At 49.0% G+C, this 26,376-nt stretch overlaps 2 protein-coding genes across 3 annotated transcripts in view; both read right to left on the bottom strand.

Annotated features, from left to right (window-relative positions):
* The window catches only part of CPNE9 (copine family member 9), a 60,870-nt gene extending 38,275 nt beyond the window's left edge, over positions 1–22,595 (bottom strand). The window contains exons 1-2 of the mRNA XM_060270959.1: positions 22,519–22,595; positions 3,580–3,620 (exon numbers count right to left, since the gene is read on the bottom strand). Of these exons, the coding sequence (XP_060126942.1) occupies positions 3,580–3,620; positions 22,519–22,595 (118 nt within the window). The remainder of the gene's footprint in view (positions 1–3,579; positions 3,621–22,518) is intronic.
* Positions 22,596–25,517: 2,922 nt separating this feature from the next.
* MTMR14 (myotubularin related protein 14) overlaps positions 25,518–26,376 on the bottom strand; it is an 81,341-nt gene continuing 80,482 nt past the window's right edge. For both annotated transcript variants that reach the window (XM_035106895.2, XM_035106897.2), the window contains one exon: positions 25,518–26,046. In XM_035106895.2, coding sequence (XP_034962786.2) covers positions 25,869–26,046 — 178 coding nt within the window. In that variant the 3' untranslated portion in view covers positions 25,518–25,868. The remainder of the gene's footprint in view (positions 26,047–26,376) is intronic.

Below are 26,376 nucleotides of genomic sequence, written 5' to 3'. Positions count from 1 at the left end.
GTGCCAGGCAACTGTAATTGTGGATGAGCCCACTGTTTGCGCAACTGAAATAAATGGCAACTTTCCCCCCTGCCTCCATTTCTATCCCCTTCCTCTCTTGCCTCCCCACTTTTAAATTACAGTACAGCATGTAAGCTCCTCAGGGCAGGCAGCTGTCATCCTCTGTTTTGTAAAATGCCCTTCACATTGAGTGCTTGTCTACGGGGTGGGGCATTAAATTTCTCCAGGGCTTCCATCTATTTACACTAGAAACCCAAGGGGGTTGGCCTCTTAGCTCGGTGGCAGAACATCTGAACCTAGGACATCCTAGGTTTAGACCCCATGGGGCAAATGTAAGGTTCTGCACTAAGGCAGAAAGAACCAGCAGCACAAATATAAGATGGGGGACACCTGGCTTACTAGTAGTACATGTGAAAAGTGGTGGACCACAGGCTTAACATGAATCAACAGTTGGACAAACAGGCCAAACCCTACGCTAAAGGATAAAAAGGTAAAGGGACCCCTGACCATTAGGTCCAGTCATGACCGACTCTGGGGTTGCGGCGCTCATCTCACATTATTGGCCGAGGGAGCCGGCGTACAGCTTCCAGGTCATGTGGCCAGCATGACAAAGCCGCTTCTGGCAAACCAGAGCAGTGCACAAAAATGCCGTTTACCTTCCCGCTTGGAATGACATCAGGAATCCTGACATCAGGAATCACAAGACAGAGAAACCAGTAGGAGAACACTTCAATCTCCCAGGACATTCTATACAAGATCTCAAAGTAGCTGTTTTATTACAGAAAAATTTCAGAAACAGACTGGAAAGAGAAGTTGCTGAATTGCAACTCATTACCAAGCTTAAAACCATGGAGGGACCTGGTCTGAATAAGGACACTGGATTTTTATCTCATTATTCATGATCAAGCTTTCTTTAGCACCCCTTGCTTTTTCCTGCAAGACTAATTGCAGTCGTTAACAGTCATCAACAGGTTTACCTCTCCTATCAGCCAATCACCCATTCCCACCACCCTTCTGAGTAATACCCCTCCCCACCCTCTGACTATACATAAGGGTCTGGTGACTTCTGCTTCAGTGTATCTGAAGAAGTGTGCATGCACATGAAAGCTCATACCTATGACAAACTTAGCTGGTCTCTAAGGTGCTACTGGAAGGATTTTTTTAATTTTGTTTTGACTGCATCAGACCAACACGGCTACCTACATGAATCAACAGTGTGATGCAATGGCAGAAAAGGCTAATGCTACATCAACAGAAGTACAGTGTCCAGATCAAGGGAAGTATTAGTACCACTGTATTCTGCCTTGGTCAGACCACGCTTGGAATACTGTGTCCAGTTCTGGTACCACAATTTAAGAAGGATGTTGACAAGCTGGAACATGTGCAAAGGAGGGCGATCAAGATGATCAAGGGAGGGTCTGGAAACCAAGCCTTGTGAGGAACAGTTGAAGGAGCTGGGTATGTTTAGCCTTGAAAAGAGGAGACTAAGAGGAGAGATGAAAGCCATCTTCAAATATCTCAAGGGCTGCCAGGTGGAGGATGGAGCAAGCTTGTTTTCTCCTGCTCTAGAGGGTAGGACTCTAACCAGTGGCTTCAAGTAATAAGAAAGGAGAGTCCAACTGAAAATACGGAAGAACTTTAAGAGCTGTTCGACAGTGGAACAGACTCCCTCTAGAGGTGGTAGACTCTCCTTCCTTGGGGGTTTCAAGCAGATGTTGGGTGGCCATCTGTCATGGATGCTTTAATTGAGATTCCTGCATTGCAGGAGGTTGGACTAGATGACCCTACGGCTCTTTTCCAGCTCTCCAATTCTATGATTCTAAGTAGAGCTCGGGAAGTCTCCTGTTTGAAACCCCAGAGAGCTGCTCCTGGCCAGCCATGGGTCTCCATCCCAGGGGTGGCCAACTCCCAAAAGACTGCGATCTACTCACAGAGTTAAAAACTGGCAGTGATCTACCCCCTTTTGGGGGGGTTCAGGTCAAGGTTGTTGAGCTTTTTAGGGAAGAGGAAAGCCCTATTTTGTGGGGTTCAGGTCAAAGTTGTTGACCTTCTTTTAGGGAGGAGGAAAGCCACATTTTTGGGGGGTGCAAGGCAAAAATGTTAAGCTTTTTTTTTAGGGGAGCTAAAGTTGTTGAGCTGCTTTGGGGGGGGGAGCCAGTGATCTACCAGTGATCTACCACAGATGTCCAGTGATCTACCGGTAGATCACGATCTACCTGTTGGACGTGCCTGCACGTAGACAATACAGAGATGGGTGTACCAAGGGTGCAACAGTTTCCTATTTTATAGGTCACATCTGCTATATGTCTACTCAGGAGCACCAATCATCCTCACCAGCTCCTCGCCCAGCAGCGAATCAGGAGAAAGGAATGAGGAAGTTAGCAGAGTGGAGAGAGGGCTGTCTGTCTCATGTACCAGAGCCCCAGCACCTCCGAAAGAGGGATAGGGGAGGAGGAGCAAGGAAGGCTTTCGGACACAGGGCAGCCAGGAACCCTTCCCTCCGACGCCTGAATTGAGGTGCTTGCCCACCCGTAGAGCCAGGCTTTTATGCTGGGCGAAAACCCGCAGGAAGCCATTGCGGGGTTCTGACACAGACTGAGCAGTCATGTTTGCTGATGTTCTTGCACTGTAAATAGCATGCACAATAAAACCCTGAAAGACAAGACGGAGTGGAGCGTCTTTACTCAAGAGTAGCCGCAGCCATCTCTGACAGGAGTAATCCCCACTGAGCTCAATGGAACCCATTCCCAGGTGAGTGCCATGAAAGATTGCAGCCTCAGTTCTTGTAGACAAGAGACGGGAGAAAAAGCAGGCTATGAGACGAGAAGTTGGCATTTAAGCAATGGGGGGAACCTCACGGCATGAGAAATGTTCCAGGCTTGCAGGCATAATGAGCTGTCTGCCTGTCTACCCATTGTCCATTTGAGGAGGATTAATTCTGATGAGAACGAGGTTTTCCCCATTAGCTATATTAGGAAAAAAGCCCCACGACAGATGTGAAGGCGTTAGAATCCATTTTCAGCAGCGGCGAGATTTAATTGGGCAGCATCTAGTGGTTGCTGGGGACTAGTGGGGGCTGGTTGGGCGGAAGGCAGGGAGGCCACCAGTAGGGGGAGCCAGAGCCAACGGTAGGCACAGCCGCCCCCTGATTGTCTGTGAATATGAAAGCAGGCAGGTGGGGTTGGTTGAGGGCAGGCTGAAGGTTGATGGGGCAGTGCCCCTTCCGCCCTCATGGGCCACCTTCCACCGGCCGTTTCTAAGGCTCAAGCCAATTTTCTGCTTTCTCGTAGTGCGATAAACAAGTAAGATATTATTGCTATTGCAAATGCTTTAATTGTTCTGTAAGCGCTGCCATTATTTTACTTCACTTCAGTAGCGCTTTGAGGTGGACAAGAATATCTTCCTGTCCCTCCGTGCTGCCCAGGTGGTGAAGCAAATAGTATTATAGCAGCCAACCTACTTACTTGACAAATCTTCTTTTAGCTTTTTGACTAGATCCGTCACCTCCCACTGACGACAGTGACATACTGCCGCCCACCCCACCCCCCTAACCAAATATTGACAGCTTGGCACACTTACCAGGATCAGACTTTGAGAAAGTATCCATGTCCAACAGGTTCCTGGGGAAATCGATAAGCAAAGGGGTAGAAAGAAAGATAAGAATGTGAGTTTGGAAATAGAGAAAGGCCGGAACGTGAAGTGAAGTGAAGCGAAGTGGGCTGTGTGTGTGTGTGAGAAAGAGGGGGGGTAGAGGTCCCATCTACACTATGCTTCTAAAGCAGTATCATGCCACTTTAAACAGTCATGGCTCCCCCACAAGGAATCATGGGAAGTGTGGCATGTTAAGGGTACAGAGGGCTGCTAAGAGACCCCTATTCCTCTCAATTCTCTGCAAGGGACTCTGGGAATTGTAGTTCTGTGAGGAGACGGGGGTCTGCCAAGAAGTCTCAGCACCCTTACCAAACTACAGCTCCCAGGATTCCTTGGGGGGGGGGAGCCACGACTGTTCATAATACGGCTTCAAATATGCAATGGTGCAGACAGGGCTTAAGGATCAAAGTCATGAGCCTGGGATTCGTTCCCTTCCCTTCTGTTTCCCCCGACAGCAAAGTCACCTTGAGCGTTCTCAGCCGCTTCCCTTCTCTTGTGTTGTTAGCTTTATTAATGCATCTGAATTAAGATCATTAAAAGAGGCAATCAAATCTGTAGTCAGTCCCAGCTTCGTGCTGGAGAGAGGAGGAAAGAGCCGATTCACAGCCCTCTCTGCCCCCGAGAAAATCCTCAGGGAGGAATTTCTGAGCAGTAGACCTGAGAAGGAAAACAAGGAAGATGAGGGGGCAAGGTGGGCCTACCTACAGGCCCCCCTCGTGGCGAGACCTTGTGCCCTTATTGGATGCAGAATCCCTTCCCCTCTGTTGCTAGGACACTTCAACTGAGGTTTAAGTACAATTAACAGCCAGGCTCTTGTCACAGATCTGACTCCAACTGGGTGAGAAAACCCAGCAGTTCTGTATTCAGCCCAGAACTCTGCAAACAACTCGAATAAGCAACTGAAATTTAAATCTCTCTCGCTTGGTCACAGACATATACCATTCAGAAAGCTGCTGCTGCCAGCCCGTGTTGACAATACCAGAAGTCTGTCCCAATCTAAGGCAGCTCCCTATGTTTGGGCAAGCTTCCAGCTAATTGATTATCTTCTTCATTATTGTAATTATTCGGGTTTTTTTTAAACTATTCCCCCTGAAAATAACATAAGCAAAGCTTCCTTAAGGTTCTAGTCAAGAAGGAAGATTATTTTGAACATGTGCAGGGGTCTTAGGGCATAGGCATAGTCAAGAGGGGAGGGCTGCCCCCCTAAATCAATCAAAATCAATACAGTCCCAGTGGGGCGATTGTAGAGGTCAGGGGCAGAATTTTAGGTAATTATACATAGACCACTCCAATCTCTGAAGTGATGGACAAATGGGAACATTCAAGCCAAACAAAAGTTATCAGTTTCCTGTTCTATGTAAGCCTGCAACTTACGCACATTTAACTTGTGTGCATTCTGCTTTGCACACGTGGCAAAAAAATGTAGAAAGAACTAATACCGGTAAAAGGTAAAGGACCCCTGGGTGGTTAAGTCCAGTCAAAGGCGACTATGGGGTTGCGGTGCTCATCTCGCTTTCAGGCCGAGGGAGCCGGTGTTTGTCTGCAGATAGCTTCCGGGTCACGTGGCCAGCATGACTAAACCACTTCTGGTGCAACGGAACACCGTGATGGAAGCCAGAGCGCACGGAAACGCCGTTTACCTTCCCGCTGCAGCATTACCTATTTATCTACTCCAGGGGTTGTCAACCTGGTCCCTACCACCCACTAGTGGACGTTTCAGGATTCTAGGTGGGCGGTAGGGGGTTCTACGGCACGAGCTGAATCTTCCTTCCATCGAGCACTGGTGGGCTGTAAGGAAATTTCACCACCAAGAAAGATGCACTAGTGGGTGGTAGGTATAAAAAGGTTGACTACCCCTGATCTAGGTTGGCAGGAGCTGGGACTGAGCAACGGGAGCCCTAGGCTCTGTCGTTTAACCCACAGCGCCACCCGGGTCTCGTCAAAGTGCAAGTAGATAAATAGGTACCACTACAGCAGGAAGGTAAGCGGTGTTTCTGTGCGCTGCTTTGGTTCGGTAGAAGCGGCTTAGTCATGCTGGCCACATGACCTGGAAGCTGTACGCCGGCTCCCTCGGCTGTGAGCAACAGCAATGGCTAGTACACAGTCTTTTTGTGAATAGTGAAATTTATTCCAAATAGAAAAAACAAAGGCAGACTGCCACATCATGCTCAAGGCCACTAGTTAATCAGATGATGACTCATCTAGCTCTCTAGCGTGATTCCGTCTCCTTTTAACCCTACGCTCAAACACCTCCCTCTGCTTCCGTCTGTATTGCAATTTCCTCTTATCCTGTAACCCTCCCCTCCTGCGTTCTTTTAACCTTAAAGACCCAGGAACAGGCTCGGACAAACTCTCTTCTGAGGTTTGATGAGCTTCTGGCATTTGCTCACCCCTCCCAGCCAGTTCCTCAGCCCTTATCAAAACATGCCTCCCTTCCAGTTCCGGGCTATCAGCCAAGTCCGACAGCTGAGCCTCCTCACTTATCGGCTCTAACCTAACATCATCCCCCCCTCTAGGGGCCTCTTCTCCTTCCTCCTGCCTTCGTACTTCCTTACTTGGGGCGTTATGAGATACCCCCCACCATTCTCCCTCTTCACTTCCCCAATAACTGCAACCCGGTTGCGGCTCTTCTATTTCTTCCTCCTCTTCAGACCCACCATTCATTTCAGCTTCCCAATCTGCCTGTTCTGCCTGCTCCTCTACCCAACCCGGGGGTTTGGGTTTATTAGGGTACCTACGGTGAAACTCTCTCTGCAGCCTGGATGCATGTATATCGCTCGCATTCACCCACGAGTTCTCCTCTGGTCCGTACCCTTTCCAAGCCACCAAATACTGTACCCCCCTGCCTCTTCTACGAGAGTCTAATAGCTCAACCACTTCATATTCCGGTTCACCCTCCACCCAGATGGGCAAGGGTGGTGGCTCCTTCCTCTTCTGATACTGGTGTCTTGGCGTTACTGGAGATAGGAGTGATCGATGGAACACCGGGTACATCTTCATTGAAGCCGGTAAGCGTAACTTATACGAAACAGGATTAATTTGTTCCAACACTTCGAATGGCCCTACCCGTTGCGGCAGTAACTTCCTACAACGTCCCTTGCTCGGCCAATCTTTAGTGGATAGCCAAACTTGGTCCCCTACCCGTATCTCCTTGCCCACTTGTCGGTGTTTATCAGCTTCGGCCTTATACTGAGCCTTCGCCTTTTCTAGCTGTTCCCTCAGAATACTGTGCAGCGATTCCATTTCTTCTGCGAACTGTTCAGCTGCAGGCACTGCCAGACTGTCCCCCTGACCCGGAAACATCCGTGGATGTCGCCCATGGCAGGCAAAAAATGGCGTCTGCTGTGTAGAAGTGTGTACGGCATTATTATAAGCGAACTCAGCCAACGCTAGTTTCCCAACCCAGTCATCCTGTTGATAATTCACGTAACAACGTAGGTACTGTTGCAACGTCGCATTCGTCCGTTCGGCCTCCCCGTTTGTCTGAGGGTGCCGAGCCGAAGAGAGGCACACCTCCACTTTCAGCAGTTGCATCAGTCGCCTCCAAAACTGAGAGGTAAATTGCGTTCCCCTATCTGACACAATCTTCTGTGGCAATCCATGTAATTTAAACACATGTTCTATGAAGAGTTGAGCGGTCTCCTGTGCTGATGGTAATTTCTTGCAAGGAACAAAATGTGCCATCTTGGAGAACAGATCTACTACCACCCAAACCACTGTCTGCTTCTGCGACTCGGGCAAATCAGTGATAAAGTCCATAGCAATACCTTCCCACGGCGCTTGTGGCGTGGGCAGTGGTTGAAGAAGCCCGGCTGGTGTTTCGCGAGGTCTTTTGGCCTGTTGGCACACTTCACATGCTCGGACATACTCCTTGACCTCCTCCTGCATCCGTGGCCACCAAAAATCCCTTGATACCAGACGTTCCGTCTTCCACTGCCCAAAATGTCCTGCTGTTGGACTGTCATGGCATTGTCTCAGCACCCTAGCACGAAGTTCTCCTTCGGGCACATAGAGAGCCTCTCCCTTGTACAGCAGCCCTCCTCTCTCAGTAAACTCCTTCACCTGGACTTCCCCCTTTCGTATTGCCTTCCTCTTCTCTCTAGCGAACCCATCCTCCTGCGTTTGTTGCAGAAAGTCTGACCGTTCTAGTGCTGTCATTGTTGCTAGCTGCAGTTGTTCGGGGCTCAGGATCAATCTCCGTTCTGACCCGGTCTCTATTCCGGAATACTCCGGTTTTCGGGACAATGCATCCGCCCCCTGGTTCTGAGCACTAGACACATACTTTATCCGGAAATTGAACCTGGCGAAGAATTGCGCCCACCTAATCTGTCGTTGGTTCAAGTGACGAGCCGTCTGCCAGTACTCCAGGTTTTTATGATCAGTGCATACCTCCACTTGATGCTGCGCCCCCTCCAAGAAATGCCGCCATGTTTGTAGAGAATCCTTTATTGCCAACAACTCTCTCTCCCATATAGTATAATTTTGTTCTGAAGAGTTTAACTTCCTTGAGTGAAAGGCGCATGGTCTCAGTTCCCCTTTGTCATCTTCCTGGAGAAGCACCGCCCCAATCCCTTTGTCTGATGCATCTGTTTCCACGACCATCGGCTTGTACGGGTCCGGGTGAACCAAGTATCTTTCCTCCACAAACAAGTTCTTAAGCCTCTCAAAAGCCCTCTGGGCTTCCTGAGTCCATTGAAACGCTTTTTTGCCTTTCAAACAATCTGTTATCGGTGCTGTAAGTCCTGAATACCTTGGTATAAACTTCCGATAATAATTGGCAAACCCCAAGAATCTTTGTACATCCTTTCGAGTCTTGGGTCTTTGCCATGACACTACTGCCTGTACCTTTGCTGGGTCCATGTGCACCCCCTCTGGGGTGATTCTGTAGCCTAAGAACTCTACTTCCGTTACGTGAAAATGGCATTTCTCCAACTTAGCGTACAATCGGTGATCTCTTAGACGCTCTAACACTTCCTTCACGTGTTGTACGTGTTCTTCCAGACTCTCCGAATAGATTAATAGGTCATCTAAATAAGCGAGGACAGAACGATCCAACAGGTCGGACAGCACGTAATTAATAAATGCCTGAAAGGTGGCCGTGCCCGACTGTAAGCCAAACGGCATCACAAGGTATTCAAAGGTCCCGTACCTGGTGTTAAAGGCCGTCTTCCATTCATCCCCCTCTCTTACTCGTATCAAATTATATGCCCCCCTCAAGTCCAGTTTCGTAAAAATTTTAGCCGACCGCAATCTCTCCAGTAAATCCCCAATTCGCGGCAACGGGTAACGACTGGGAATCATGCGCTGGTTGATCTTTCTATAATCAACTACAAGTCTTTTCTCAGAAGAGTTCTTCTTATCCACAAAGAAAATTGGAGCTCCTCCCGGAGTCTTGGTAGGCCGTATGAAACCCCGTTCCAAATTTTTTCGCAGGAACTCCCTCAATTCTACCAACTCCGCTTCTGACATTGAGTATATACGACTGGCGGGTATCTCGGCCCCTGGCACCAGATCTATTTTGCAATCGTACTGGCGATGCGGTGGTAGCCGATCTGCCTCCTTCTCGCAGAATACGTCCCTAAAAGACTTATACTGCGGGGGTATTTGACTCTCTTCTCCAGTGAGAGGACCACAGTCTGTCGTACCGTTGGCCTCACCATTCCTCTCCGCCCTGATTCCCAAACAATGAAGTCGGCAATACACCGACGAAAAGGTAATCGATCTCTGGCCCCAGGAGATCATCGGATCATGACGGGATAGCCAGCTCATCCCCAAAATCACGGGGTAGGAGTTCAACCTGGTGATATGGAATGCAATGACCTCTCGGTGTCCCGGCAGTTCTAGACCAATTGGCATCGTGGCCTCTGACACACAGCCAGACAGTAACACCCTACCATCAATAGTTCTTACTTCTAAAGGTTCTTCCAATGATTGTGTCTCTATTCCCAACTTACTCACCAAGTCCACATCTATGAAATCAGTCGAGGCTCCAGAATCAATAAGAACTTCCACACACTCGCTCCTTCCATCGGGGAGTCGTAGCGTTGCGACTGCTGTAATTACTGGTAAGATCGGTCCAGGTGGAAGCCCTTCAGGTCTCTTTCCTCCCAACCCGAGGCCTCCAGAACGGGCTGGGTCATCTCGTTTCCCGACTGCTCCACTCTGACCTCTCCAGGTGTTGTTACATTTGTGCCAGACAGCGCACCTCGGTTTCTTCCCACAGTACACTGACGAGCCACGTGATTGGGGGAGCCACAGGTAAAACACAACCGCTCTCTCCACCTTCTCTCTCTCTCAGCGTGTGTAATACTAGGTGCTTTACCCCTTCTGATAGAACTACGTTGCATGGGTACCTCTTCCTCCACCCTTCGTGATTCCGGAGTCTCTAAGGGCACAAATGTCCTGTGGCTCTCTGACCTTCCTTGGCTCCTACGCAACTTGTCCAGCGATTGGAACCTCAGGTCTAGTTGTAAGGCGACTTGTGCCACCTCTTCCAAGGTATTCACCCTGGGATTTTTTGCCAACTCCAGCCGAATCTCTTCACTGAGTCCCGCCTTAAACAATCCAACCAAGGCCTTTCCTTCCCAGCCCAGTTGTCTAGCAAGCCTCACAAAAGAGGACCAGTACTGCGCTACAGTTCCCTTTCCTTGCTTGAGGCTCAAGAACTCCTGTTCCCACTCTGCCTCTTGTGCAGGATTCCTGAACATGCTATCCAAAAGCTTCAAGAAGGCTGATAAATTGGTGAGCACTCGGTCATTAGACATTAGGTAAGGGGCAATACACTGCCGCGCCTTCCCTTCCAAAAGCCCCACCACCAGGGCCACTCTGGCATCATCATCTCTGTATTCTTCTCCCTTAAGCCTTAAATAATACAAGCAGGAAGCCCGAAAGGAATCATACTCTGCACTGCTCCCACTAAAACGTGGGGGAAGGGGAACTAAATTCTTTGCCACTTGCCTTCCAGATAAATCAGAGAGCTGTCTTGCTTGTTCTGAGGTCACTCCTTCCAGCCGCGCTAATCTTGCCTTTAACTCTTGGTTCTCTGCCCAAAGCGCCTGAGTAGTATCTTCTACCTTCATCTCCATTGCTGTTGCTGGTGCTGTTGCTGATAAATCCCCAGCCGGTTCCTTCTCTTCCATTCTTGCTTAAAACTACGTGCTTCCTCTTCAGCAGCAAGTTAGATGAGTCATGCTGTGAGCAACAGCAATGGCTAGTACACAGTCTTTTTGTGAATAGTGAAATTTATTCCAAATAGAAAAAACAAAGGCAGACTGCCACATCATGCTCAAGGCCACTAGTTAATCAGATGATGACTCATCTAGCTCTCTAGCGTGATTCCGTCTCCTTTTAACCCTACGCTCAAACACCTCCCTCTGCTTCCGTCTGTATTGCAATTTCCTCTTATCCTGTAACCCTCCCCTCCTGCGTTCTTTTAACCTTAAAGACCCAGGAACAGGCTCGGACAAACTCTCTTCTGAGGTTTGATGAGCTTCTGGCATTTGCTCACCCCTCCCAGCCAGTTCCTCAGCCCTTATCAAAACATGCCTCCCTTCCAGTTCCGGGCTATCAGCCAAGTCCGACAGCTGAGCCTCCTCACTTATCGGCTCTAACCTAACACTCGGCCAATAACGCGAGATGAGCGCCGCAACCCCAGAGTTGGTCACGACTGGACCTAATGGTCAGGGGTCCCTTTAGCTTTACCCCTGATCTACTTGCACTGCCGTGCTTTCTCAACTGCTAGGTTAGCAGGAGCTGGTACAGAGAAATGGGAGCTCACTCCGTCGCGCAGATTCGAACCGTCAACCTTCTGATCGGCAAGCCCAAGAGGCTCAGTGGCTTAGACCACAGCACCACCCGCATCCCAAAAAGAAATAATACAGGGGCAGGAAAGGGGTGGACGTCCGGGGGGGGGGGGAAGGCTTTGGCAATCCCACCCACCGTTGAACCCAAAGTGATTATATGTGATTTTTGCTTTAGGCATGATCCCCGGAACGTAACCCCTGTGTAAATTGTGGGCTTACTGTACACAGAATCACACATTTAATACAGAGCTTGTGAACTCTTTCATTTAAAAAGAAGAAGAAGAAGAAGAAGCAAGATGCCAATGGTTGGTTAGAAAAGATTGGAAACCTGTTTTTTTTAAAAAAAAGCAAGTTTGCTAGCCCTTATGGTTGATTAGAAACGCTAGCCATCCTGGTGGGTTAGAAAAGCTTGGGAACCCTTGGCTGTGGTGTGGGTGCAGTCTGGCAAACCAGATGCGGGGGGTGGGGAGTACATCTCTCTTTCATGCCTTTTCCCCACGAGCCATCCTCTCATCTCCTTGCACTCTCTGTCGTCCCCCCCCCCCGCCCTTGCTGAAAACTTTCCCATTCTTTGAAACTGTTAATCTTAGAAACCGAATGAATTATGTAGCCAAACTGGATATATGCAGATGTACCCGAGTTGCATAATTCATTCTGAGTACAGATCTGAGGTTTCCATGGAACAGAAGTCGGGAGGCTTTCGATGCCGAGTGTATCCTGCCTGCCATGGTGCCTGCTCTCAGGGCGACATTCGTCTCCCCCCTCAGCTCCCAACGTATACTAAATTGACACGCTGTTATGCAGCTTTAGGGCAGATGCTTTGACCTCCCACAAAAGGACAGCCCAAGGAAGCTGGATATCAAGGCTGGGCTGGGGCTGGCGACGCTGCACTTTCTGTGGGCTCCCCACCCTGACCAGCAGCATCCATCCATTCATTTCAATAATTCCAGCGGGGCAGCTGTGTCAGGCACCATCTGCACTAGGGTGGCTTAGCAGTCGATCCCTCTTCCCAGGGGATTACTGAGAGCAGGTGGCGCTGTGGTCTAAACCACTGTGCCTCTTGGAGTTGCTGATCGGAAGGTGGCAGTTCGAATCCACGTGACGGGGTGAGCTCATGTTGCTCTGTCCCAGCTCCTGCCAACCTAGCAGTTCGAAAGCACACCAGTGCAAGTAGATAAACAGGCATTGCTGCAGAGGGAAGGGAAATGGTCCTGTTGTGCCAGATGCGGTTTAGTCCTGCTGGCCACATGACCCGGAAAGCTGTCTGTGGACAAACTCCGGCTCCCTCGGCCTGAAAGTGAGATGAGCGCCGCAACTCCAGAGTCGCCTTTGACTGGACTTAACTGTCCAGGGGGTCCTTTACCTTTTTATATAAAAAAACAAACCCAGGGGACTCTGGGAATTGTGGCTCAAATCCCAGGCTCATAACTTTGATCCTTAATCCCTGTCTGCACCATTGCATATTTGAAGCCATATTATGAACAGTTGCAGCTTCCCCCCCAAAGAATCCTGGGAGCTGTAGTTTGGTAAGGGTGCTGAGACTTCTTGGGAGACCCCTCGTCTCCTCACAGAACTACGATTCCCAGAGTCCCTTGCAGAGAATTGAGAGGAATAGGGGCGTCTTAGCAACTCTCAGCCTAGTTAACAAACCACACGCCCCAGGATTCTCTGAGGGAGGCCGTGACTGTTTAAAGTGGCATGATATTGCTTTAAATGCATCACACTTGATTCGTCTTTTTCTCATAGCTGGGCAATAGGTAGCCATCAGGTGAAACTCGGTGGGTGGGTTGGGGAGGACATTTCCCACACCCCAGGCAAAGGCCCAGCCTGAACAGGAAGCATTTTTAGCCCTTCCTGTGTAAAGCCAAGAGCCAGGGCTGTGTGAGAGGAACCACTCCTGTGCTCTTTATTCAAGGGAAGGGTTGAGAAACTTGTGGCCCCTCTCCCTGCAAATGCAGCTGGGCAGCAGCTGTCATTCACCCCAGCCAGCATGGCCAACCATCATGGATCATGGGAGTTGTAGTTCATCCCCACGCAGGTGGGGGTGGGAAACAGCGCTCCTACGTCTTTACGAGTTGTATAGAAGAGGGAATTTTGTGGAACTGATGAAATACAGTTCATCAAAGAGGTTCAGTGCTATCTCGTGTTGGACTGAATTGGCACAACAGATGATTAATTAAAAAAACATATAACTACAGGCAACTCGCCATTTATGCACATTCAAGGCACCTATGAACATGCACGCGACCATTACCACAAACCCGGAAGTGTGAAAACAGTCTCTAGCAATCCCACAAGCCTTTGCGAGTGCAATCCCAGGAGCCTTTGCACTGACCTTTGAGGTTTGTGGAGAGTTGGAGCAAGGAGGTTTGGAGGGTGTTTGCAGGCTTTTTCAATGGTGTTCCCAGTATACATAATTTCACTTACAGATGCACAGAGCATCAGAACGTAAAGGTAAATTTAAAGGACCCCTGGACGGTTAAGTCCACTCAAAAGGGGAGTTGCCTATAATTGGCTTTCCAATGCTATGACATCTGTGTAATAACTATATTTTGTGGGGGTGTCAATGGCTAATAACCCGATGATCACAGTCGGTACTTTCCTACATGTCTTTCCCTCCAGACCTCACTGTTTACAACACCACACAACTCCGTATAATGCTACATGCAGCTGATGAAATAGAGCGCGATCCATTAAACCTTACGATGCCTCAACAAATTTGTTAGTGTGCCACAGCACTCCTTCCTTATCCCTGTAAGAGGCTAACACTTCCGATAACCTAGCATCGTGTCTATTTTGGTCAGAAGAAGAAGAAGAAGAAGAAGAAGAAGAAGAAGAAGAAGAAGAAGAAGAAGAAGAAGAAGAAGAAGAAGAAGAAGAAGAAGAAGAGGAAGAGTTTGGATTTGATATCCCACTTTATTACTACCCTAAGGAGTCTCAAAGCGGCTAACATTCTCCTTTCCCTTCCTTGCCCACAACAAACACTCTGTGAGGTGAGTGGGGCTGAGAGACTTCAGAGAAGTGTGACTAGCCCTAGGTCACTCAGCAGCTGCATGTGGAGGAGCGGAGACGAGAACCCGGTTCCCCAGATTACGAGTCTACCGCTCTTAACCACTACACCACACTGGCTCTCTAAAGAAGACCTGCACAAAATGAGGGGCTCCTCCATCGAAAAAACTGGAGAGTTGTATCCCCTTAAAGGCTCCTCCAGGCTGACATTCTTCCTGATTTGCTTGTACTGTACAAAACATCCACAGATGTTAGATCTGGTCTTTACTGAGTATTTGTTCCAATTGGTATGCGGGGAAGTTATACCACGGCGAATGTTTATTCTGCATTCATCCTGGGGAATTACACCTCTCGCCTCATTAATTCATTAGTTCGTTCCACACCTTTCAGAGGACTTCCAGTCACTTTCTAAACAGCAAAAAGTCCGGTTGCTGTTGTTTTAAGTGCTTTTCTTGTGCTTGGGTGACAGGGTGCTTGAATTCACTTTACTTGCACGGGACCTAAATTTCTCAGCGTGTGTTTCAATCCCGCCTGAAAAAAAGAGGACTAGCGAGCTTATTGTGGAATAAGCTTTCAGAGGGTTTAAGGAAGTTTGCGCTGCTGTGACCCGCCCTGGGACCTTATGGCGAAAGGTGGTTAATAAATCAAAATGATAATAAAGAAAGTAATAATAATAATAATTTGTGACATCGGCCTCTTTGCTGGATTCACTTTCTTGCTGCACTGCATCTGCGCTGCTGATGATTCTCCTTCTACAGCATTCTGCACTTTGGGCCCAAGATGCAGAAGGTGGATAGCATGAAGCAAGGCGAGAGAGAATCCCCTGGAGATTGCAAGCATCGCTTCCAATCGGATGAGATGCAGCTCAAGCCTGCTCCGTGGCCACCCTGACTGCCTTCACTGGCCCCTGTGTGCTCCTTAACAGCAGCCCATATCAAGTTAATCTACGGGCGCTTCCCCCAAAACAACTTCTGCCTGTAGACGCGGAGCTGTCAAAGGAGTTTTATCTGCTGCTAAACGAAGCAGAAACACAAATTCTCTCATTATGGGCTGCACCAGGCAGAAATCAGGCTCTTTTCTTTTATATGTTGCTATTACAGAATCAAATAAGGAGTTCCCGAGAACATTTTGATGACAGTACACCTTTCTGCACAGGGCAGAGTCCAATACCTTTTGCGGCCTGAGGCACTGCAGCCATCGACAAGCCAAGGTTGTCCTTAGAATAGCTGTCCTGCACAGCCGCAACGTAACAACAAAACTACAGTAACTCAGCACAGATGGTTTGAGGGACTTTTTACAAGCCCAAGTCAAATTCTACTGTATAGGAACACACCGAGACAGACCATTGGTCCATATAGCTGAATATTGTCTCTACGCTGATGGGAAGTGTTTCTCTGGGGCTTCAGCCAGGGTTTTCTCTCTCTCTCTCTTGAGTCCTAACTGAGATGCTGTACCGCTGAGCCATGGCCCTAATGGTAGAATTACAGAATCGTAGCGTTGGAAGGGACCAGGAGGGTTCATCTAGTCCAACCCCCTGCAATGCAGGAACCTTTTGTCCAATGTGAGACTTGAACCCACAGTCTCATGCTTCTACCGACTGAGCTATACATCATGTCGTCTGCTTGTCCAGATCAGCTTTTGTTCGATTCCCCTCATTCCAACCCAGCCAGGACATTTTTCACCCTAACACTTTACGTTCATTAGGACAAAACAAAAGCAAAAACCCAGTGGCAAAAAAAACAAAATGAAACAAAAACCAATAGATTTTTTTGGAATATGTTATGTTCCACCTCCTTTTTGCTCACAGAGGAAGAAGACTGGAAATGGCTAGTGCTGAAATTCGGAGGCATTGTTTACTACAATATTTGCAGGGATCTTACGACAGCCTTTCCTAATCTGCAATCCTCCAAATGTTGTGAGACTCCAGCACCCATGAGTCTCAACCTGCATAACCAATGGCTAGGGATGATGGCTGGGGATGATGCAGTCCAACAACAGCTGGAGGGCAAGTTAGGGAAGCTCGTCCTAGGACTACTATGTGGTAGGTTTCTACTTTAGGCCGGCTACTAACAACTGGATAGCTCAGTTGGTTAGAGCATGGTGCTGATAAACACCAAGGTCGCAGGTTTGATCCCCATATGGGGCAGCGGCATATTCTTGCATTGTGGGGAATCGGAATAGATCAGTGTTTTCCAAACTTGGGTCTCCAGGTGGTTTTGGACCACAACTCCCAACATCCCTAGCTAGCAGGACCAGTGGTCAGGGATGATGGGAATTGTAGTCCCAAAACAGCTGGAGGGCCAAGTTTGAGAAACACTGGACTAGATGATCCTCAGGGTCCCTTCCAAGTCTACAATTCTATGTGCCCTACTTTACAGGGGCCAGCCCTTGATTTGAAAGAGTCCTCTTGTTTCAAGAGCTATCCAGTCCAGATCTTTCTTTCTTTCTTTCTTTCTTTCTTTCTTTCTTTCTTTCTTTCTTTCTTTCTTTCTTTCTTTCTTTCTTTCTTTCTTTCTAAGAGAACGATCCCTAGAAGGGGGAGCAGGGTTTGGGGGTTTGAAGCTGACCATTGGCAGCAGCACCTGGCAGCAGACAAGTCGCCCTGCCTGCTTCTGTGAGATGTATCGCACTCTCAATTTGAATTATAGTTCTTATTTCTGAATTTGCACCAGCTGCACTTTATGCAGGTCTGTGTCCAATTCTGCACTGTTCTTTTTGGTGACGTTTAAGCAGCTACCTTCGTCTACCTCTGGGTCAATTCTGCAACGGAATGGGCCCCCAGGGTAGGAGTCTGTCCTAAATGGTTGCAATTAATAGTGTGTCTAACTCAATAGTTTAATAAGCTACAAATGGGCAGGAGGGGAGAACTGCAACATAAAACCGAACTATAAATTTTTAATTTTGATTTTAATTTTGAATAAACCTTTTATTGCCTCCTTGGCGTTGTAAGAGGCTGGCTTCCCCTTCTTTTTACACAGTTCTCTGAATCCTGTGTATGCTCTTCTGATGCCCAGTTGCAATTTCTGCTTTGGTTGAAATGGCGAGACCATAGCTATTAGCGGCAGACCACATGCTATCAACATGTGTTTTTACATAATGCGTCTGCTTTGCACTCTGAATTTTTTAAGTTCGCATCATTTGCTGCTTAGTGTATGTTGTTTTCAGCTTCCTTTCATTGTACAATTGTTTTGGAACTGCTTTGAATTTTTGTATTTTTTGCTGATCTTGTGAATTTTTGCTGATCTTGTGAATTTTTGTATTTTTTGCTGATCTTAAAAAAAACCTTTGAACCCTATATGCGATCCATTGGATGCCTACCCCAAAATGTGATCGATAAAATGAATAAATTCAAGGGTTCCATGCAGAAGGTCCCAGGCAGTAGCGTCGTGATACATTTCGAGGGGTAGGAACTCATATTAACTGCCCCCATAGCCGAACCCACAAGAAATATCCGACATTGCAGGTAAGCTTCACAAGAAACAACAACAGTACACGACTCAGGAATGCCACCAAAGAAAAGGAAACAAGTTTCCATCATCTTCTGGATTACTTTTCTCAATATCTGTCAAACCAACCTACCGACCAACTTGAAAGCCTTGTTATCACCTCATTCACTTTCCAGAGCAGGAGGCCATCAATTACCCTGGTGCCCCAGCACAGGAGGCAATTGCTCCTGCCCTGAAAAAAAATCCCCAGAGACCCACTGTCTTGCAACCCCCCTCACCCCACTGGTCTTCCCAGCTTCTGTCCCTGGCATCCTTAGTTAGTGTAGTGTAGTGCTTTAGAGTGTTGCATATGGGCCTGTAAGACCTGGGTTCAACTCCTCACTCAGGAAAATAATAATAATAATAATAATAATTTATTTATACCCCGCTAAATCTGGCTGTTTCCCAAGCCACTCTGGGCGGCTTCCAACAGAAAAATAAAATAAAATAATCGATTAAACATTAAATGCATCCCTAAACAGGGCTGCCTTCAGATGTCTTCTAAAAATCTGGTAGTTGTTTTTCTCTTTGACATCTGCTGGGAGGGCGTTCCACAAGGAGGGCGCCACTACCTACCGAGAAGGCCCTCTGCCTGGTTCCCTGCAACTTGGCTTCTCGCAACGAGAAGTGTCCAGGCAGAAGAATGGGGGTGGAGACGTTCCTTCAGGTATACTGGACCGAGGCCATTTAGGGCTTTAAAGGTCAGCACCAACACTTTGAATTTTGTACTTTCTCAGCCTGATGATCGTTTAGCTAGTCCGACACATATTCTTTAATCTCTTCCATTTTTCTCATTTTGGGCTCTCCTTTTGGAAAATCTCACAAAACATTATAGGTACCACAGTTATCACTCGTATTAATTCCCACTCCCCTTGTATCGACTTCTATTGGGAATAAAATGGGGAATGGTAGAACCAGGCATACCAGCTTGAGCTTCTTGGGGGAAAGGTGGGATCTAAATGTTAGAAATAAATAAATACCGGGCGATAGCAGGTGATAGGAAAGACCCCTCTCTTCAGAAGGGTCTGGAAATGTGCTGTCAGGATTTGAACCCGGACCTCACAGGTCATAGTCTGAAAAGCACAATAGCTCATGTATGAGCTTCAGCTAGGATGGCTCAGTCGGTGGAGCCCTCTTAATCTCAGGGCTGTGGGTTCAAGCCCCAAATTGGGCAAAATATTCCTGCATTACAGGGGACTGGACTAGAATTCAGGTGTCAGCAACCTTTTTCAGCAGTGGGCCGGTCCACCGTCCCTCAGACCATGTGGTGGGCTGGACTATTTTTTTGGGGGGGGGGAAATGAACGAATTCCTATGCCCCACAAATAACCCAGAGATGCATTTTAAATAAAAGGACACTTTCTACTCATGTAAAAACACGCTGATTCCCAGACTGTCCATGGGCCTGATTAAGAAGGCGATTGGACCGCATCCGGCCCACGGGCCTTAGGTTGCCTACGCCTGGACTAGATGCTCCCCGTAGTCCCTTCCAACTCTACGATTCTAAATCTTCACAAAACAAAACAAAAAACCCCACAAAAGCCAGATTAGGGCTGCAGCTTGGTGGAAGAGAATCGGTTTTGCATGCAGAAAAGAAGTGCCCAGTTCCATCCCATTCCTCCTTCCTGAAACGATGGAGGAGCTACTGCCTGCCAGTGTAGAAGATGCTGAGCTGGGTGGATCACACGGTGCAGGGCAGCTTCCTACATTCCTGTGTAGTTTGATAGGTAGGAAGAGGTGGAGATGAGGCTTGTGAGCAGACTTTTTCATTAACTGCTTCCAGGCCTGAAGCAAAAATCCAGGCTCAGCTGGGTAGAATGTAGCGCTGATTGTAGCACACCTGAAGCTTAACGAATAAGTAACTAGGAAGAGGCACGTTGACCCAAAACTGGTGAAATCTGAAAGGGGTAGTCGGGAGAAGCAGGAAGGTGCGTGCAAACTCCAAAGCGTCAGAAACGAACCATGAAGAAAAGCCTATTTGGGGGGCAACGGATCAGATCAGTGTTGGGAAACTGTGGCCCTCTGGGAGTTGTTGAGATTTGACTCGCAGAAGAAGTGTGCATGCACACGAAAGCTCATACCAATGACAAACTTTGGTGGTCTCGGAAGGTGCAACCGGAAGGAATTTTTTTTATTTTCTTTTGACCACGGCAGACCAACACGGCTACCTACCTGTAACTAGGGCACGGGAGGATGAGTGTTGTCATCCATCGACTTTTGGAGAGCCACATCATCCTCGGCCCTGTGTTGGGTGGTCACAGGTAGCAAGACTAAACCACAGAACAGGTGGGAGGGGACCATTTAAAGACTCCCTCCCCCATGGATTAAGTCTTTCTGGTTTTGTGTTAAAGGAGCCTGGCTAGATGGGCCGAAATGCCTGTAAAGTCTTGCATTCCGTGACCACCTGGATGCCAGCAGGGCATGAAGGCGAGAGCCCGTATCTGTACTTCGTCTCCAGCCTCCGGGGCTCGGCAGCCTACTGCTGCTGAACATGGAGGCTCCATTCTACCATCGTGGCTAGGATTTCCGAGGAGCTACCCTCCTTGGCACGGCACCCTCTGCTTCATGCCTTGGCCCCCAAGCAGACTTGGCGTCTTTCTCAGCAACACAGCCCAGCATCTCGCTGCGAAGAGAGACATCCCTTCTGTTCACCGTGGGACATAGATTTCTGCTCTTCTCCAAGTGAAGTGGGTGATGCTTATCGCCTGTGGTAACCACTCTCCTCTGCCTGACAGGAGGAAGGCTTATTTTCTGTGTCCATTCAGGTCTATTTTTAAACACAGCCTCCAGGGGCTTGGATTGATTGGCTTATAGGCATTGCCGCGGTACGCAGGCCTTCTCCCTGCAGCCCAGGTTCCCCTCCACCCTTCTAGCTATCCTCGCACCCATCCTCCCAACACTCTGCCCACAGGAAAGGGAGGAGGAGGAGGAAGCCTGTTTTCCAGATACCTTATCTGCATACACTCCATAGGTCTAAAATACAGCACTTTATTTATTACACAGGTTTCAAATTCTGCAACCAGAAGCAAAACTTGCATTCCGATTATCAAGCTTACCCAAAACAAGCACCATTAATAAGTAGGCTTGAATCTCTCTGAACATGTTTTCGGCCCAAATTTGTGGTTTGGAGTTTATGTGTTGAGTATCAAAATACAGTAAGGGTAAGGGAAACAGAAATTTAAAATGAAGAGAGAGAAAAGAATTAGATATGTAAGAGCAGAGTGCCAGGGGCCAACTCCTATCTTCCTGAACAGTAGAGCTTTAAGGAGGAACAAACTCTTATCTCCAGACCATCAGAAGCCCCACCTAGTATCTCTCTCTGTTCTCTAGGCTTGCAGGAGCAACCAGCGACAGCTTTGCACATCTTTCACAAGGACTAGAAACCTGCTTCTTTTGCTAAGAGGATGTTAGGATTCTGCCCAAAGTACTGGATTTTGTGTTGCGACCAAATCCAGAGCTTTGCTGTGAGGATGAGTTTTGAGGAACCTGTACATGGTAATATCAAGCTAAGCTTAACCAGAAACAAATTAGCCAGGGGTGGGGGGGAGATAAGGTGATTAAGAAGTTCTAAAAGGCGAGTAATTGTCCAGTAATGAACACCCTCCCTTTCCAGGTACTTTGTTAGGGCAAGCAGCTGGACTCAACAGAAACTCCTGGCGTCTTCTAAACCTGTGATTCAAGCACACTGCACTTACACAATGACACCAGTGCAAAGCAGGTGCTATGCACATTTAGATGCTGATTAAAGTTATATGGAGATTGGGTCCATTCAAGCACCAACATGAAACACGAACAATATTGCAAAGGAAGGAGCAAGGACATCATGTTTGAAAAGCACACTCCAAGGGTGATACAAACACACGCTGGTTGCTGACAGCGAATGTACCAAATGCATACGGGCACCTCCACGCTCACTGCAATATGTGAATGGAACAGGATTGCTGACCTGAAAGAGCACATACAGCTGGGGGGAAATCTTTGAAGGCTGCAAGAGCCTAAGCGTTGCATGCACACACACACATACACAAACACACAGGTAAATGACATGCGTAACACCTGACTACAGCATGCACACATACAGTATATACACACAAATTCATGTGCCCTCGCTGTGCCCAGAGTGGCACGCACAAAACTGTACACACACCCACACCTCTCCGCGGCACCAATTCACTGGGCTCGTGAGATGTGCAAATTGTATAGCAACATGACTTGCACGCTAGGCTCCTAGATACCCCCACCCACCCTCACACAGTGTTGGACAATCGTGATGCACTTTTCTGCACAAGCGTGCGCCCACCCCGGGCGCTTCCCGGGCACTGTTTACATCGGGACAAATCCACGCGCATCCTGCAGGGCTCGCAAGCGGGGAGGCGTTTCTCTCTCCGTCAGGTTTCCCTCCCCGAAGTACTGTAAGCCCTGAGAAGAGAAGGGATGCACCCGATCCAGGCGCGGGGTGTAATAACGGGGCGAGCGGGGTGGATGGGATTTTCGGGGGCGCTCCCTCCTTCCTTGCCTTCCTCGCTCCCTGCCTGCCTTCCCCGACGCCCACCGCCCACCCACCCCTCTCACCTGCAAGAGACGGTGAGTTCCACCTTGGTGGCCGGCACCCTGGAGGGCGCGGACTCCATATCTCCGGGAGACGCCATCCCCGCTGGGCTCCAGTCGCGCTAGGGGCGAAGCGGGGCGCGCTCCATGGGGCGGGCAGCCGGAAGCACCGAAGCGCAGGAGGCTCCTTCGATCGCCGCTCTGGCTCGCTCCTTCTAGCCGCGTCCGCTCCCGCTCCAGGTGGCAGCACGTGTGTATGTTGTGGGGTGGGGTGGGGAGGGACCGCTGTAGGGCAGGGCGGGCTCCCCACTCTCCCGCCCTTCCTGCTTCCCGCCTTTGCCCGCCCCCAGGAGGCGCACTTCGTGCTCAGGCGCCGACGCCCGTCGGAGAGGCGCGGGGAGCCGTCCGAGGTGCTGAAATCCAACCGGACCGCGGCTGCCTTTCCAAAGGAGCGCAGGGCTGTCCAAGGCGCTCCTCGCTTCCTTTTCGGCCTTTCAGCGGGTCGCCCCTCGCACCCTCTCTCCCTCCCTCGGCGCCCTTTTTATTGCGGCTCCGCCCAGATGGGAGCCAGAGAGAGCGAGATGGGAGATGGGACCGGGATAGATCTCTCTCTCTCTTTCCCGGTTCCCCGGCTCTCAGTAAAGCGGGCCAGTTTGAAAGCTCCGCCGCTGTTCCGATGCGTGGGTTGGGCTATTTATAGACCGGGAGAGGAAGGCGGAGGAGCGGCGCAGCGCGACCCCGGGTCCTGCCTTGAAGCGCTCGCCCATCGCCGCGAGGGGGTGGCGGGGATTGGGGCACCATCAGGCGTGATCCCCACAAAAAAGTTAAAATAAAAATATGAGAACGATTGTATAAGGGGAAGTTGAAACTTGTTCGACTCTGCGACCAAGCTGGAGAGAGGTTGCGCAGCTCCAAGCTAATCGGAGTGAGTTGATGTTTTTTTCTAGGCGGAGCGGGGGCTCCTTTTCGCGGAACCGGTCTGGCAATGGGGTGCAAAACATTGCATTTCCCCTTTCTGGTTTACTCAGGAGCCATTGGTTTCACTGAGTTCAGAGGGGTTAATTTCCAGGGTGTACAAATTGATTGAAACCCGAAGCCTGATACGCCCAAGATCCAGTTTGTTTGAAGGGCTTGTGGGGTGGGGTGGGGGCGCTACAGTGCTCAAAAGTGTTAATACTTCGCTTAGCTTCCTTATTGCAGGTTTCAAGACGGGAGCCCCAGCTATCCATAGGAAAGGCAACATTATATCCCCCCGTTTTATTTATCCACCCTTCTCTGAAGCTTTCATAGATTGCTGGGAGAGGCAGGCAGTCCTACAAGTTGATTTCTCGTTCTTCTTTCTGAGCACTTCCACCCTCACCCATAGGACAGAAATGAGCTCAGCCAGTCATGCACACACAGTATGCTATTTTGGCCCTGCCAACCCCACCACAAGTTTTGGGGAAACTGTATCAGCAATTATACAAGATCTCAAAGCAGCTGTTTTATTACAGAAAAATTTCAGGAACAGACTGGAAAGAGAAGTTGCTGAATTGGAACTCATTACCAAGCTTAAAACCATGGAGCCACCTGGGATGAACAAAGACATTGGATTCTTATCTCATTATGCATGATCAAGCTTTCTTTAGCGCCTCAGCCCTTGCTTTCCCCCCCGCAGGACCAATTGCAGTCATCAGCAGTCGTTAACAGCCATCTACAGGTTTACCACTCCCATTAGCCCATCAAACATTCCCACCCACCCACCCCACCCTCTGTATATACATAAGGGTCTGACTCTTCTGTTTCAAGTGTATCTGAAGAAGTGTGCATGCACACAAAAGCTCATACCAAAAAAAAAAACTTAGTTGGTCTTTAAGGTGCTACTGAAGGATTTTTTTTATTTTGTATCAGCAAAGTAAGAGGAGAAAGAGGACCGAAAGGGATAGAGAACAGGTGGAAGTGCATTGATGAGCCCTGGGCTGATGGTTTGATGCAGCATAAAGAAGATTCCTAACTCCTAAGAACAGTGGAAGGAAAACATCGGTATGCTTTAGTGGAGAAACAGCCAATACCCTGGCACCACCCATGCCTACTGGAAGACACCCATGGATCATCCAGTCCAGAGGTGGGCAATTTGCAGAATGCGACCTCCAATGTGACCCGCCCAGCAGCCTTTGGGATTTCCCCAGAGTTACGTCTTAGTTCCTCAATGCTTTTGATGGAGAGGGATGGGTTCCTGGGATTATAATGGGAGCTCTTCGTATCCTGGATGGAGAGGTGTGCATGTAAGCGCTTGTTGCAGTACAAATTGCCCATCCCTCGCGAGCTGTACCTTCAGGGCTCTGGCTCCACCCATTTGCTGGCACACAGCACTCGGAAGAAAAGGCAAAGCCTAGTGGGGAGAGGTCCCCAATGTCTAAAGTTGAGTCCATGGCTGCCCTTGCCTGCACTTCTAAAGCAGAGTATGGGTGAAGAGAGAACTTGCTTCCTGACAATCTGATTTCATTTAAATAAAGGAACATTGTTGGGAAGTTTGCCTGGGCACTGTCTGGTGAGACACCTCGAAAGCCAGCTAGACTGGGCTGGCATGGATCTCCTTCAGATGACAAAAGAGCCCATCCCCAGCAAAAAATATGAAAAGGTATAGAATTATGCAAACAGGAAGAATGCAGAAGCTCAATTCAGATCGATGGAGGACAAGAACCTTAATTTTAAGCTCACAGGCCCAACTAGGGCTGCGGGAGTTTTGCCCAAGATCTGATGGAGCAGAGTGGGATGGATAGATTCAACTTCCCTTAGTAACTGCTAGTGGTCCTTTAAAGGCTCCTACCACTTCGGGAACCAGGCCTCTACCTAAAAGAAAGGGTGGGGGACCCAGCAGTCTTTCAGATGTGGTTGGACTCCTCCTCCTCCTCAGCTCTAGATGGGCCAGGGGTGGCAAAAGGTACAAGCCACCCCCCTCCAGGCCTGTCTAAAGGCTTTGTGCAGAGCTCACAGCCTAACACAAAGAGAAATCAAACACACAAAGACAGAACCAGAAGACGGGGTGTTTGACACATTTTACTGTGGTGATTTGTCAGAGCTAGCCAAATCCTGTATGAGTGGAAGGGGAGAGGGAGAACCGCTCCCCCAGATCATCATTCTAGTGGAAACCAGCCCAGCCCAAGGCAGCTGAAAGCTGTGACCAGTCAAGTCAGTCAGTCAGTCTGTGATGGACCCAGAAGGGCTGGCAGTCAGGTAGCGTACAGAGGAGAGCATGGCCTGATGCTCTGGCCCAAGCCAGAAGCTGGCAACTGGGCTCTCATGGCTTATGAGGTTCCTTCACCTTCCGGACTAGAAAGCAACCCAGACAGGGCAGCGTTGTTGTTGGTAGTGGTGGTGGTGGGAGGCGGGTCTCAAAGAACACTGCTTCCTCTTAGTCCAACGCCACGGGCAAACTGCTCCAGAAGGCCACCGATGGCTCCCGATGGGCTGGGCATCACGGGCTTCAGGCCCACCGTGCTGTTGTAGGCCGCCAGGAACGCCGAGCGCACATCCTCCAAACGGGTCTCCCTCTCCGTCAGTGACACCAGGCTGTAAGGACAAGGAAGTAAATGGCAATTTTGGGAACTGTTCCAAGGGCTCCCCTTAAAATCCCATTAGCTAGCATCCATCTGTCATGGATGATTTAGTAGAGACTCCTGCATCGCAGGCCTGGCTGTCCGGTGGGGTCCCTTCCATTTCTATGATTCTATGAAATCCATATCCTCTGCGGAAGGATATTGCAGACTGGCTTGCCCAGTTCACAGCAGAAGCCAGATTTGAGATTTGGTCCCAATGAGTTATTCCTGCAAGGCAGAGAGGAGGAACACTATGCAACCTTTTCTACCAGCCCCCCCCCCCCAACACCAACCTTTTCCTTTG

Source organism: Zootoca vivipara, chromosome 2 (genome assembly GCF_963506605.1).
Source record: "Zootoca vivipara chromosome 2, rZooViv1.1, whole genome shotgun sequence".
Taxonomy (NCBI): Eukaryota; Metazoa; Chordata; class Lepidosauria; order Squamata; family Lacertidae; genus Zootoca; species Zootoca vivipara.
The sequence above is the reverse complement of the archived record's forward strand: the minus strand, read 5'-3'. Positions and strand labels throughout refer to the sequence as shown.